The sequence below is a fragment of the Citrus clementina genome, unplaced genomic scaffold (assembly GCF_000493195.1).
Source record: "Citrus clementina cultivar Clemenules unplaced genomic scaffold, Citrus_clementina_v1.0 scaffold_8, whole genome shotgun sequence".
Taxonomy (NCBI): domain Eukaryota; kingdom Viridiplantae; phylum Streptophyta; class Magnoliopsida; order Sapindales; family Rutaceae; genus Citrus; species Citrus x clementina.
In genome coordinates, this window is record NW_006262022.1 from 24169242 (window position 1) to 24185055 (window position 15814).

The window sequence follows — 15814 nt, forward strand, 5'->3', positions numbered from 1 at the left end:
CGGGGGGGGGGGGGTGGGGGGGAGAGAATACAATCTACCATACTCTATTTGAAATTGAATTAAACTGATACAATTTGGGCAGCTTTGGAATATCAGCATCAACACAAAAATTTTCAAATTTGCTTCCTTTCTTTTGAAGATGATCTGGGGAAAAGATGTTTTCTGGCTCTGAGGTGCCTATACTCCAGTAATGTACAAGCTGGCCGCAAAAACAATGTCGCGCTTTATTGCATTGGAAGCAGTTTCCATCTTCTTGTACAGGGCAGAGTTACCCATAATAGCCGCAGCATTTCTAAATTCACGGCATGTTTCATCCAATCTGACAATGGTCCGCACTATCAGGCCTTCAGGTACATCAGTCAGCTCACAGATATCTGCGAATGGAGTGCCCTGCGGGAAGGAAGAAATATGAGATGGCAAACCATGCACAAGGCTACTGCTAGTTTAACAGGACGTCAGTAGAGGTAAAAGTAAACCTTTGCCCATTCATAAACCACTTCAACAAGACCAAACTTGAGATTGTCACGGGCATACTCCTCGGGATCTATCTGTACTTTGAAATGGGCTTGAAGCTCTCCAAGTCTAATAGCTGTATTGTACAATCTGAATCCAATAAAGTTTGGAATTAGATTGAATACTAAACAAACGTCATAAAAGATGTGAAGAGAAATGAAACGAGCAGATGTCAATCATAACACTAAAAAATGTTCTGCAGAATTACAACCTAGGGTTTCTCAATGGTACACCCCTGAAGCAGAAAACCTATCTAACTAAAATTTCTCACTAAGGTTATTCCAGAACTACAGTTTAGGTTTTCTCACCCACTGAAGCAGAATCCTCTCTCTCATTTCTCATACCACATTGCCAACTAGATATTGAAATGTGATTATTACCACCTAAGAAGGGTAAGTACCAAGGTCATAAGGACATCCCACTAATGCCCGGAAATCGGCTAAATTCTGGAACACTCTAGCCGCATGGTATCATACTTCCGTGTATTGGTGGCAAAGTAAAATCACGATTCAATAACAAAGATCATATTTTTTAAAACATAAATATTAGGCATGATTTATTAAGTAACAAAACATCTAATAACTAGATCTTCTAGGTATATTGAGAGCAAAGGAAGAAGAATGAAGCATCTAACCTTTCTTTAGCCATAGAAAGTTTAGGAGTAAGAGAAGGTTCGGAAGTATTCCTCTGCTGGAACACAAATGCAGACATTATAGCAACTGCCTCTTCTGGTTCCAGGTCATCGAGTTGATTCTCAAATAAACACTCGGTGCATATTAACTCCTCCCCTGAGTTCATCTCACAAGCAACGCGGCCTTTAATTTGAACTACAAGATCAGCATCTATACAACCAATTTCCTTCAGAACATCTATCTGCATATTAGCTTAAAACATTAAGAGGGAGTTGTGCAAATGAACCAGGGGATTGTAATAACAGAGCAACAAGGGACGTTAGAAAAATTACCCGGCCCTGAAAATCTGGCATTTGTTGAAGTGCTTCATCAGACATTTGAAATTTTAGAGTATTAACTTCATCTTTGTGCCTCTTATTCTCTTTGGCTAACTTGATGTGCTCCTCCAATTTTATACAACCATGACATTTGTTTGCTGCCATCTTTCGCAATAGGCCAGCCCATTTGTAGTATGCTTCCACTAGATTCATGTCTTTCAGCTTCAAATCTGAAAGAGGATCACCACAGCATAAATCACTTCAAAGGTAAGTTACAAACTAAAACCAAAATGCACAACTAGTTATAATTGCTCGCTAATTAGGGGTGCCAAAGGGAGACATTACAATTAGAAAGGCATGCATTTAGGTAGCGGAAGACAAGACGCTTATGAGGTCATTATGTTAGTTGGCCTCATAACTACATGGTTCATACTTTTTATCTTTAGAACTCAAGGTTCACACTTCTTTATCTGATTAATACTTTCCTCTTTCACAGATATTTCTTCTAAAATTTTGGGTGTTTAATTAGTTTTTTGTAACATAATCACAGCCCATAAGTATACAATAAAGTGTGTCACAAGGAGACCAGAGTTGCTGTTCCATCAAAATAGTCTAGCAACAAATTCAGCCATAAAAAAATCAAACAACATTAACCAACTGATGCACAACTAAGAATACTTATTGCACCCCATAAAAGAAGGCGTTGTATCTGCGGAACTGAAAAAACCTGAGACAAGAAGATATTATTTAACTTTTCAACTTCATTATTTCCTGTTAAATGATGCACTGAAGAATACAATCCCACAAACTCGAATGGATGACTCAAAGAAACAAAATGCACCATACAGTTCATCTGTCCCAAAGCACCAATAATAATGTTTATACCTTTCACTGGATCAAGGGCTTGAGGATATTTTTTTTCATCAGATTTCAAAACCAAAAGCTGCTGAACTGTCTTTGAAAAAGCAGCACTGCTGACATCTTCGAGAAGCCCAACTTGATCAATCTTTATCTTGCAATTGCATATGCATAATAGCTCTTTTTTATCAATTCCTCTGACCTCATAACTCACTCCAGCAGCAGCACCATGGTAAGGTAACTTTATGTTGATAACACCTGAGCCTTTACGGTGAGAAACAGAACCACAATACTCTTCCTCAAGACCACGTTTTGATTTTGGTATCACAAAATAGCCTTCTGAGAAGTCCCCACTTTTCTTATCCAAGGAAGTTTCTGAAGCTGATGGTAAATCAGGTTTCAGCAACATTACAATGTACTCTTTATTATTAGCAGAAGGTGCTTTCACAACAGCTCCCAGCAAGTGATCCTGGCCCTGTGTCAGTTAATGATTTGGGTTTAGCAACCATAATTACTCTGAATGAACAGTAAATAAACAAGAACATTAAGAAGTTACTAATCAAGGTACTATTGAAAGAGAATGCACATTGCACTGATGTAGTCTAACTTGGCATAAATTACTACAGTTTTGATGCTTATTAACATAGTTCAAATCCTGCCTGTCAAAATAGTTCCAGCGCTAGAACAAGTTGTTTGGCCTCTAAGCAAGCATCACCACCCACAAAAATACTTAAGCAGGATAGCAGCTGATTACTAAACTTCAGAAAGCAAGAAATTCTATGTGGTACAAAAAGGAAGAGGGAAAAAATAAACAAATAAATGAAATTCATACTACTGAAATAAGTACACAAAAAACTATAGACAAGAACTTACTGTCTGGGATTTCACAAATAACACCCTTCCAGGCATTAGAAATTGGTGGGCAGACTGCATGAACGCCTCAGTTATCTGGTTGTTATACTTCTCTGCTTCGTAGTACATGTCATAGTATTCCTCGATTGCTGGTTCACCCTTAATACATCTACAAGGAAAAAGTCATGTTTGATGAGCTATACAATCACAGAGTCACTAAGGAAAAAACTTAATGACAGATGAAAAAGGCAATCGCCTGGCAATTACTGAAATTATAAGAAAACAGACATGAAGATTTAACATGTCTTCTAGCACGTAAGAGAACCTGCATTCAGAAATAGAATATTAATTATGAAAAATCATCATGATTCTGCTATTCAAATACTTACTCAATGGTTTTTGGTGGCTGAGCAAGTTTTCGCATCAAAAGTTGTTGCTGTTCTGGAAGTTTTTTCTGAGAATGGAATTCAGCAAAACTTCTTTTCAGCATGTCCTCCACCTACATTTGCAGTCCCAATCAACACTAGTAAAATGACAAAAAGGAACTGGCTTTGAGAAACATTAGGATTATCTAATATATGTAATTGCATCCAACATGAAAAGGAGAAAAGAATCCACGACCATTATCTATGAAAATAAATAACTCCCAAGTACTAAAGAGTTCATAGATGAATAGTCTCAGTTTAGATATCATGAGCCACATCATAAAACTCTATGTTCTGACAGAAGCTTGGACAGCATGGTCATGGGTTTCAATCATTTAGAATGAATTAGACCAACGAGGTTGAATAAATTGGACAAATACTCTTTGGCAATGACCCTTTCCTTAATTATAAGGCTGCTATGAATGATAGATTAAATGCACGAGGGGAACTAAAGAAGCTGACATGGTTGAAAAAAAATGGACCATTTTACTTTAATATGGAAAAAAATCTATCAGAAAGATAAAAACATCTTCATTTCTTGGTAATTTTTTCAAGGGAGATAATTTATTTTCTCCAATTTGTTATCAAGGAAATAAACAGATATAGATAGTAAGCCCGAAAGAAGCAATTATCACATATGAGAAAAACAAGCAAGCAAACATAAGTATGTGCAGAAGTGAATGCACAAATGATAAACTTTTCTTTTTCAATTTAATTTTTTTTTAAATAATCATTAACTATACTATAAAGGTTCACTGCCCATGCAATTATAAAACAAAAAGTTTGAAAACCAGTCAATTGAGTGATAAATGGCAAGGAATAGCTAGCAGAAAAAGTTAAAGAATATGGGCAAATTCAATAAATTCTCATCCATCCTCATGGAAATAGCTTCCATCCATTGCAAAATCTATAAGTTCTAATACCTTCAGTTCTTCAACACGAAGAAGATGAAGGATCATAATATATGTCAGTCGAAACTGAGACTCCAGCCTGGTTGCACTTCCAACTATAATGTGTTTCAAATCGCTCTCTCCCGGGATTTCATCACGGCACAGTACAACAACTGTACCAATTTTATCAAGTCCTCTTCTACCAGCACGACCTGCCATTTGAGTGTATTCCCCAGGAAGTAATTGCCTAAATTCCCTGCCATCGAACTTCCTTAAATTATCAAAAACGACCTGCAAAAAATCTCAATCCAAGTCAGCATCTAACCTATGAACATGTCATATAAACAAGGTTATAACTGGACGCAGCCAAGTAAGAGAGAAAATACAAAATAGGTAAAATTTTGCATATAAACATAATTAATCATAAGTATACAAATATATTGTGCACTGCAACCGATGATTTTCATGGAGGATAGTTCATTCCAAAATCTACCATACTAACTTATCAACAAGTATAAACCAGTAAAAGATTAAATACAACAGAAAATGTATTCCTGAGGCAAATAACATTTTCAACCTTTCACTAAGCATACACTTTTTTATGGATTGAATTCCACCTAATAGATTAGCCAAATATTTTGACACAGATTCATCCATTGGTGTAGCAGATGCATCATTTTCTCCAAGTTGATGATACCTCAAATGTACAAGATCTAAATGCACACTAATTAAAACAGAATTAGTAAATGAGAACTTCTGAAGAAATACAGATGATGGACCTACTAGATAGACAGCTACTGCAGATAAATATAATTCCAATTTCAGCAACAATTCAATTACTCACCGTTCTAGCTGGAGCATTAACCCCCATTGCAAATGTCTCTGTTGAAAACAAAACCTAGGGCAAGAACAGAGAAAAGTGTCAATCACCCATAAATCCTAAACTGACCAATATAATCCAATAGCGTGCCAAGTTTGCAATCTCAAACATCATATATTTTAATGAAAATTTGTAAATAATGTCTACATTCTTAACCTTTTAGAAACATCACCACCAACAACTGCAGTATTTTAAAAAGAGAAAAGTTATCATATATAACAGCCTCACCTTAACCACACCTCGACAAAAAAGCATTTCAATAACTTCTTTAACAATGGGAAGCAACCCTGCATGATGGATGGCAATTCCCCGACGAAGAAGGCTTTGCACTCGGACAATCTATGAATTACATCAATTTAATATGAATAAAGTCAAAGTGGTTTTTACTAAGAAATAAATCAATCTGCAGCCAGCAGACCTGTGGTAAATTTCTATCAGAGCCCTTTAACCGTGAAAATGCTTTGTCACAAAAAACTCGTATCTCGCTTTTCTCAGAACTACTAGTGAGATCAATTCCAGACATACCATCAGCTAATTTATCGCAATGATTCTTTGAGAAACAAAATATAACCACCTGGAGACACAAGGAGACACAAGTCAAGGCCAAAATGAATAAGAGAAGAGAAACCCCAATGACATAATTGGAATAGTTTTCTTCATTAAAAGATGAATGGACGAAACCCACATATATCTATTTGATGCTTACAAAAGCATATAGATACCTCATGTGTCTGATTCAAGCTAGTGCATGAGTTATCATAAGTTTCAAAGTCAGCCAAGTTTAAAATTAAGTGCAACTTTGAAAAGATTTATTAATAACAAAACAATAAAATATATTGAATTCAACTGGTTCTTTCAAGGAAACAAAAACAATTAAGAACTAATTATTATTTCACAGATATTAGAGCTATAACTGTGATGCCATGTTTTGCTATGGAAGTCAGGGTTTTTATCCATTGACAATAATGAAAATTTGCACATAAACCATGTTAGGCAGCAATTTTCTATTTTTACTTTTTAGCAAAGGTGTTTTCCATCCAAAAACTTCCTCTAATATAGGCCTGCATTCCAAAATTCATCAGAACCACTGTGCCTTCCTCTCCAAGTTTGAATAAAAAGAAAAGATTAGAAAACATAAACAGGATAAAACCCTGAGAGGTTAGTGGAGTGTCAATCTCAGATATGACCAGAGTCAACTAGGCTCACTATATAAAAATATGTTAAATATAGAATTTGCATACTGGTAATAGTGATTTCTTTGAGAGCTTGTTTATTAATGTCAACCAGATAGACACTTCTGATCTCCGTAACCCCCAATTGTTCTGGCTACCACCATTTTTTTGATTCCAACCACTTCCAGAGAAATTCCCTGAATTCTGCATACCAGAATGCTTGTTCTGTTTACCACGATTAGGATGTTCACGTTTCTGAGCCCGAGCCCCATCACGAGGTGATGAAGCTCCAGCATATGATCCGGTAGCACCACTAGCTGCACTTAAGTTCTTTCTTTTGTATGCATCTTTAGCAGCTTTCCACCCTTGAGGTATAAAAGCTTCATTTTCACATACTTTATAGAACTCTCCAGAGTAGTATAGGCAGTGCTCCAGAGGAACAGGTCTTTTCGTAGTGCTAATAAACAAAACACAGGAAAACATTAACAGTGAGGTAACTAAAATAAAGTAAAAATCACTTTCTGCTGCACATAATTAGGGGAAGAAAATAAACTTGTTAATTGGAAGACACTGACGAACTCACAAAATAAGAACGGCCAAAAGAATTTAACTCCATCATAAAGATTCACTACTCACCCAGTAACGCGAATTTTCTTTTGCTTTGTTCGACCAATCCAATCAGCGAATTCAACTGTGTTCGGTACCTGCAAGATAACAAACAGTTTATCATATCAAGGTTGTAAATAAAGAAAGGGATGCGCAAACAAAAGATTAGTAATGCAAGTTTTGTTTTTTTGCTTGTGTGGTGTGCGCGGGTGGGAACCTATAATCTTTAAAAACACAATAAATTTAATAATGCATAGTAAATGACCCAATTAAGTTTGAAGAAAGCAACTTAAATTATTATTTCTCACAGAATCAGGATTCATGAAGTTTACAGGGATATATTCAATAATATGATTATATTTCAATTAGGAAAGGATATCTTTGCACCAGCCTTTCACATCCATCAACTTCAAATTTTCCACGGGCAAAGCATTGAGATTACTGACTACCTAACCAATTTAACAATACTTCACTCTCCGCCCCAAAAAAAAAAATTAAATAAAAAAAATGAAATTAAATAAAAAATAAAAGAGGTTATGAGAAAACATGATCCAAAGGAAAGTGGCAATTGGACATGATCAGTGATGCGTTTCAGCATCAAAAAACAATCTAAACCCATTACAAAATCTGCAGTACCCTCAATTTCTTGAAAAAGCAGTCAAACCTTGGTGGAACCAACAGAGCCGAATAACTTTGGCATATGCACTACTTTTCAATAAACATAAAGCTCATATGCATGTTATCAAATGAGATAGACCAGAATGAGTTTTCCATTAAAATTCAAAAGACTAAAATTTGCTTATCATGAGACTGACAACTGAGGGATAATGGCACCAGGTTACTTTATCTCGCTTCATAATTTACAGATGGATGCAAGCATTAAAATGCTTTGCAGGCTGGCAATTGCATGTGAACCTGACACTACTCTTAGCAGTAATCACTCAAAGCTAAAAACAGGAAAGTGGAAAATGAAAGATCAAAGTCAGTATTGATGTTATTAACAGCAAGTCCACATTACAATATTCAATCAAATGTCAACAAGAAGTAAGTACCGTGGCAGAAAGGAGGACAATATTGATATGCCTTGGGAGCATAATTATAACTTCTTCCCAAACAACACCTCTTTCAATATCATTGACATAGTGCACTTCATCAAATATGACCTATCTTTTCATCGACCCATAAACAAAACAAAGGAAAGAATTTCAGTAATAATGATAAAAAGAACTACATAAGTGAAAAAACTTGATCAATAAGGAGAAGAGGGAGGTTAAACTTTGAAAAAATGATTGCACATGAAACGAATTCCTTTACCCATTCAATATCACGTATAATATCAGCACCTCGGTAAAGCATTGACCTTAATATTTCGGTGGTCATGATGAGACAAGAAGCCTCTGGCCTCAAGCTAACATCACCAGTGAGGAGGCCAACATCGAATTTCCCAGAAAAATCCCTATACTTTTGGTTGCTGATGGTTTTGATGGGAGCAGTATATACAGCCCTTGTACAGTGCTGCATGACATGAAAGAACACCATGAATTCATACACAAATCTTAAAATTATCCAGATTTTCCAGATATCAGAAAAGAGAATACGGTTGTTTCAATTAAAAACAATAACAACTCTCTATCAATACAATGGAAAATGACCAAGCATTTGGAAGATTCAGGTCATACTTTTGTTGCCAAAGCGAATGCATATTCTGCAACAACAGTCTTCCCAGCTGAAGTATGAGCAGCAACAAAAACAGAATCCCCATTTTCCAGATAATAGATAGCCTGTAATTATATTCCAAAAATAATTTAATTTACACAGCCACTGTAAATTATTGTACTAACAAAAATAAAAGAAAACATTTGGCCAACAGCTCAAGGAAGACATGGATAAAACTAGGTCCATTAAATAACCTGCCACTGTTGTAAAGATGCTTTCATTGCACCCTCCCATCAATGCAGTTGTTTTAGTGCATAAATACTTTGTCAAGCTTATAGATAAAGATTTTGGTTACAGCCAGCATTTTAGTCGCCTCAGAGATTGCGAGCCAAAATGTGACAAGAACTCTTAAACTTCTCAAACATGCCAAAACTAAAAGTAAGTCAATAAGAAGAAAAAGATGTGGCAGGAACAAAAGAAGGGAATCAGAGATACCATGCATTTGCAAAGTTGTTTTCTGGACTACCCAAGATACCATGAATTTGCAAAGTTGTTTTCCAGACTAAGTAATAAGTTATATGAAAACCCAATTAAATACATGCTTTATCCACCTTAAGGCAATGCAGAGTTGAAAAAAGAATACAAGCATAAATTTAAGTCTGCAAAACCACATCTTAACTTAAACATCAAATGTTTCATCAATGTCTCGTCTCCTGGCTAAAAAGTAACCTCTTAATTGGACCATAATAACTGTATTCAACAAATATAAGCAAGAAAGAAAGAAAGAACAAAAGTAGCATTAACCGATACCTCCTTTTGGAAGTTATCTAACTCAAAAGGAAAATCAAGTGCCAAGTCAGGAACAAGTTCATGAAAGCGATCTGCAATTGCTTCAGTACTTCCACTAACAACCCATGCCTGCAGTAAATTGTATTCATAAGCAAAAGCATTGTAAAGCCAGTGAGGAAACAGATCAAAGAACAACAGATGTGACAATGTTCACTTGTGAAAAGCTTTTCTACTGCTTTTGTTTAACTAATTACCTCCTTCTGCTGCTGTCCACCACCATCATCCAATATTGATGTTGTTCCTCCTGATTTAACTGATAATATCTCATCTAATACAGATAGATCAGCCTCTTTCACACTGTTGAACCCAACAGTTGTTTTTCCTTCAGCATCTGAATCAATAGACTCTGGTTCCAACTGAGGACCTAAATAACAGCTCTGATATGAGGAAAAATAATTATAAACTAAAAAACCACATGCAAAAAGCACCTTTTTCCTTTTTGAGCTTGTGCTGCATATTGCCAAATGGATGCAACCTCCAGTAAAGCATAATTTTAATTCGATTAGGTAACCAATCTTTATCAAGTAGTCTGAGGAACTTTTGACTTCGAAAGAAGCAGCTAGACTGATACAAAACAGTCTGAGAAAGATTTCCAAGTTATGTCTTTCTATAGACTTCTCTCCCTACAAACTGATAGTGGATCTTAAGCAGGGCAATCAAGCTGAGTGCGACTTCCTTGAGCAGTTTGCTGTTTAACTTACAATAGAAAAGGAACCAAAAAGGCAAATACTAAGTTGCTGCTAGTATGTCAAATATGCATATGGACATCAGTCTTTCCACCACAGGGAAAGCAGACCTAAGCTGCTTCCAAAAGCAGAAAGATAACTTCTCTGCTATGAGATTCATGTTCAAAATTTTGATGCCCAATTATTCTGTCTCAATAGTATAATTCTGAAAATTGGCAATTCCAGAACTAATTCTAAATGGGTATTTGATTTTTAAATATCAAATTTGTCCAGCAAACTTGCATATTCTCTAATCCATCAGCCATTGGAAGCAGAAACTTAGTTATAAGAATATCCTACATTTCTGGCAAACTTCAGTATAACTGAATTGAGTCAATTTAATGGCTTTAGCTGCAACCTAGAATGTCAAATTAATAGCAATTAGGCAATCTCAGCCATACAAGTCAACGAAAACTTCCATTTTGTATGGTGAGTCAAGGCTGAGCTCAATGATCAACTATGTTTATCAACATATGATAGCCTGATCACTATTCTCACCAGTAAACACATATGACGGGCTGATCATCATTCTCATCAGCAATTGTGTCAAGGCAAAGCTTGCTAAGCTTGTATATAAAAATTTCACATACTGTTGAACCCCTTAAAAAAATGTCTACATGCAGACTTGACATACCATCTTTCTCAAACTCTGCAACATCCTCTTCCCAAGCTTTCTTGAATAAATCATCAAACTGTACAGACAACTCATTCTGCAAATACCATTAACAGATTAAACACCAATTGAAAAAAAGATGCCAGAATACAAATTGGTCTATTTCACAAAAGCACATAAATTTGCATCACATGTAATAATTCCACAATAATGCAAAACTGACCAACTTTTCATCTGACGTGCTTTTGAGAGAATTCTGGTCCTGATCTTTGTAGACGTTCCACAAACAAGGATATGCCTTCAGAGAGAGTAATGTCAATAGAACAAGAAAGAACGTAGCAACTAAAATAATTGATTATTTCTCAAACCATACAGGGCTTTCAGCTAAGATTTTCAATTTGCATCCTCAGTTAAGTAAAATACCTGTAGCTCACCAAGGTCTAATCCTTGCTTAAAGCTTGGAGGAACAACCTGAGCAGGACCACCTTTCAAAATTTCTTGCACCCATTCACCATTAGAAGCACCATCAGGAAGAATCCTCTCTAAGGATTGGGAATCCTCTAAACCTCCAGGACGAAATGGACGGCTATTGATGCTTCCTCTTACAAAATCTTTTGCCGGTCCAGCCACACGTGGCAGAGGACCCGAATCTTGAGCTCCTAGCATCAGTTCTGATACGTCCACCTAAAACAATATAAAAATCCAATTCTGTGGCCAAAGTTATGAACGAAAGATAACTCTGATAAGTACGATAATGAAACAACCAATTTAGCAAATGAGTTTATTCAACCTGCACCGAATTGGGTTCCCATTTCCCTTGTTTTGTTTGTCGTCTGAATGGTACTTCCCACACTGGAGCCACAACAGACTGCGCCAAGGATGGCTCTAGGGGAACCTTTGCCATTTCAAACCAATCAAAATCCCACTGCCTTCCAACCTTTTCTGGCGAAAATTCATTGGTGTCCAATCCCATTGATAGATATTTATCCTCTATATGCTCCTTTATTGATTCAGCCGTCTCCCTAGGAAACGCAGGTGGCTAAGATATGTAAAGACATAAGTTAGTAGAGTAGAAAGAATCCAACTCATAGGGTACAAGAAATTATAACCTCCTCTACTCTGCCACTTAAAAAAAATGAAGCACTCAGAGGAATTCGTGAAAGTTGGCACTATACTAATAGCTTATTTAACAACAGAGTCAACTGAAAAAAAAAATCCAAATATTCTTGATTTATATCCCCCACCTAATCAGCAAAACAAATTTCATTCAGGTTGAAAAGCATTATGATTAATAATACCCATTTATCACTTCATGATTCGTTTTTATGTAAGTCAAAGTTCAGTTTCAATAGTTGCAATCCCATATTATTACATATCTTTTGTTTCTGCTAAATTTTGAAAGTGATTAATAACCAACTTTACTTTGCATCTAACATTTACTAAACTACCCACCCACTTATACTTCACAGTTCACAGCTAGTGATTGCATTATGTAGCAGCTGTGGATTAAAAGCCACACAAGCTGAATTCATTAACCATTTTAAGACACTGCAAACATTAAAATGATTGAAAAGAGAAACTAACTAGTAAATGATGGAAGACGAAAATGAAGGCTAGGTTAAGCATAATCACCCAATTCAAGCACTTGTCAGCCAAACCCTAAAAGGTGAAAAAAATGACACCACTTTTAACTTCACTACGAAGTAAAGAACCAAACAACTACAAACACAATCGAGTCCAAATGCTTATTGTCATGTAAATGATGAACTTAAAAAAGCAAAATGAAAATTACAAGGATAAAATCGGGGAGAGATTTTATGGGATCAGTGCGGTCTTCGACGGTGTAGAGCGGCTCGACTCTGAGATGGCCGCTGTGGCCGGAGAATCCGACCCGAAAAGCGAGCTCGTTCGTGGCTTGGATCCTGTTCATTTGCCTTATCGGCGGACTCCGTTAAGAGATTTTTTTTTTCCCTTTTGGGAAATGTAATGACAGTGAAGTGACTTTTGTTTCGTTTTTGATTCAGAGGGTTTATGCTTTTCGCGGGTTTAAAGTGTTGTGCGTGGCAGAGCTCTACGAGAGCAGTCACTCAGTGGTACGGAAATAATAAGATTACGGACAAATTTATAAAGAGTGTCGTTCGGGATTAATCCAGGGATCTTAAGAATAAAATAATTATTATGTTAAAATAATAAAAAATACTTTCAGTAAACATTCTCTCCTTTGAAATTACACGAGAGCTTCTCGGTTAACCATCTTTTTCACCAATATGGACTAATATCAGCTCCAGACCTCCAGTTGCTTTGTCGGAGTTGTGGTTTTTTTCTTTTTCTTTTTCTTTTTTTTCATTTCGAAAGTTGATTATTATTTTTTTAAATATTTATTAGTATATTAGATCATCTCATCACATAGTTGATTTAATAAGTATCAATAGTTAGCTTCTTTCTTTTAGATTTTTTAATTCTTAAAAATGGTCGATCAGGTGGGATATCCAATTCCGTCATCTTGACCATTTGAGAAAATCATAGATTACTCATTGTAAATATTCATAGATTAACATTATAATACATACACAGTTGAATACATAATTTTTATTTTATTAATTGGGGTAAACTTCAATTCATCCCCCTCCCAATAAAAATCTTCAATTTACCCGCCAACGCATGAAAACCTCAATTTACTTTAATTTTTTTTTTCAAAAAATGAGCATAAATAGGGGATTTCTTTACAGTAAACGAGGGTAAGTTAATGTTTTCACATTTTTTAGGGGTAAATTAAATATTCACAGGGCATACATTAAAGTTTACCCTTCAAATTCATTCTAACAGTTTTGTAATATAAGATTTCGATAAAATATAAAGGTTAAAAGTTTTTTTTTCTTTTTTTTTTGTTAAGATACAATTAGCCTCACCCTAAAAGAAAATGGGCTTAAAATTCAAAAATTACAAATGGTACCAACATTGTAATAATGATCGCTTGATCATTATTAGTATTTCAATATATTACTCTGTTGTAGATTGATTCAACGATATGTATATAATAAAATAAAGCCAATTCACACACCAAAACACACACGACATAACATTATGTACTCGTAATGAAATAATTTCTTCATTTATTAAAATACAGTTTCAATTTTGATACGATTGATCATTATTGCAAAAGCACTCATAAAAGATAAAAGAAATATTTGATTATCAAAATCATTTGCATCCCCCTGGGGGACAGTAGTAGATATAGTCTTCGATAGCTTTCTTTAACTTCTCGATCAAACATTCTTCCCTTGTAAGCCCCGAGCAATCAACAATTCCGGGTGATGCTGCGGGATTATTAGAAAATAAAGCATTTTGGTGAGATCCTTGACCAATATGACTGGCTGTAATAATTGTGCATTTAATGTTTGCCACTACAAGCAAAGCCAAGATGATGAAACTAAAATTTTTCGACATTTTCTATTTATTAAGTGAATTATAAGCAACTTAATAAAATTAAAGGAGATGTGTAAAAATCATAAAGTTATGAGTCTCTATTTATATGAATGAATATTAAGAAACTTGCTACAATGACTTTAATGGAATTAAAAGATTCCATAAATAAGGGAAATAAAACATGCTGCATTTGTTTGCATTAATTGTTGATTTTAATATCGTATTACTTTATGAAGGCAATTTCAGTATGCATTTAATTAATATTATCGTTTTTAATATTATTATTTTGTTTAGTTTATTATTAGATTTTTTTCTCTTTATATTAATCATCAAACTATTTTTTAATATAAAAACCATTTACAAGTCTACATTGCCCTTCGTTTAGTTTCATTGGGTGGTATGTGCATAAGACTTTCTCATTAAATTGTAAGAAAATTATTGAAGAAAAATGTTGATTGTTTATTACTATATGTGTCAATGTGTAAGTGTACATAATAAGTAATAATGATAAATATTCAGATTGTCTCCACAGGAATTGATGTTATATGACTTACTACAACAATCTTAATAGTACAATTTTAGCATGAATTAAAATAAAATAATTAATAAAATTAATAAAAAAAATAAATTAAAAATACAATGAATAAAATACAATAAGAAAAATCTTAAGTCAAACACAAGAATATAATCAATGGGAGAGTAGTTGAGTATTTAAATTAATTTAATGATATTGATTGTTTTTCAATTATAGTACTATTGTTACATAATCTATTACAATACTAAGTAAAATCCCTCATATATTTGGGAAATTTACAGTAATAACCAAAAAATTTTTGCTTTTTTTCACTTTAACCCCCCACAAATATTTCTATCAACATTAGCCATTAAACAACCTTTGAGACCAAAATACCCCTCCCTCATCTCTCCCCCAACACTCCCTTTCACTCATCTCTCCCAAACCGATCCAACTCCCATCATCGGCAGCGACATCAACCCTCGTCGGCGGCGGCTCCATCTCTCACCGACATCCGATCTACGATCTACAACCTTCAACAAAACCTAGGTTAGTCATTTTTCTAATTTTCATCAATTTAAAATGAGATTTTAGAATAATAATAGTTATAGCTTGAGAATAATAGTGGTGGTGATGATGTTTGTGGTGGTTGGTGGTGTTTGGGAGTATTGTTTTCGATTTTGGAGTGATTGCGCTTAATTTTGGGGGTGGGGAGGGAGGGGGGCAGGGCGCTCGCGCGCGCCCATCGCTGGGCAGCAGCGCGCGGCCATGCGCGGCCCGCTGTTGCACCAAATCTGGCCTGTCGCACCATTTTTTTGGTGCGACAGGCAAGCCTATCGCACCAAAAATTAGTATTTTTTTTTACGAGTCAATTTTTTTTCTGTAA

General features: G+C 35.2%; 1 protein-coding gene across 3 annotated transcripts; it reads right to left on the reverse strand.

The window, feature by feature from the left end:
* Window positions 1–8: 8 nt before the first annotated feature.
* Window positions 9–13213, reverse strand: LOC18035186 (DExH-box ATP-dependent RNA helicase DExH11). 3 transcript variants are annotated; one of them, XM_006424941.2, is made up of 23 exons: window positions 12781–13213; window positions 11779–12027; window positions 11412–11672; window positions 11212–11286; window positions 11010–11085; window positions 9845–10014; window positions 9612–9719; window positions 8825–8926; window positions 8460–8660; window positions 8198–8308; window positions 7176–7243; window positions 6609–6996; window positions 5786–5941; window positions 5596–5706; window positions 5332–5385; window positions 4521–4778; window positions 3562–3671; window positions 3194–3341; window positions 2348–2795; window positions 1478–1692; window positions 1148–1386; window positions 477–603; window positions 9–390 (listed from the first exon to the last, which is right to left on the reverse strand). In XM_006424941.2, exons 1-23 carry the CDS (start codon window positions 12916–12918, stop codon window positions 178–180), a joined length of 4026 nt encoding a protein of 1341 aa, XP_006425004.1. In that variant the 5' UTR covers window positions 12919–13213; the 3' UTR covers window positions 9–177. The 3 variants fall into 3 exon arrangements, with proteins under 3 accessions (XP_006425004.1, XP_024034494.1, XP_024034495.1); XM_024178726.1 differs by lacking the exon at window positions 12781–13213 and having other exon boundaries at window positions 11412–11696; window positions 11779–11852; XM_024178727.1 differs by lacking the exons at window positions 11010–11085; window positions 11212–11286; window positions 11412–11672; window positions 11779–12027; window positions 12781–13213 and adding an exon at window positions 10079–10123.
* Between the last annotated feature and the right edge of the window lie 2601 nt (window positions 13214–15814).

Excerpts from the sequence above, each read along its gene's own strand:
- LOC18035186 (XM_006424941.2), bottom strand. The coding sequence starts at position 12,918 with ATGAACAGGATCCAAGCCACGAACGAGCTCGCTTTTCGGGTCGGATTC. Across the intron at positions 11,287-11,411 it reads TAGACCTTGGTGAGCTACAG|GCATATCCTTGTTTGTGGAA; the intron begins GTATTTTACTTA and ends CTCTCTCTGAAG. Across the intron at positions 5,707-5,785 it reads CTGATAGAAATTTACCACAG|ATTGTCCGAGTGCAAAGCCT; the intron begins GTCTGCTGGCTG and ends TGTAATTCATAG.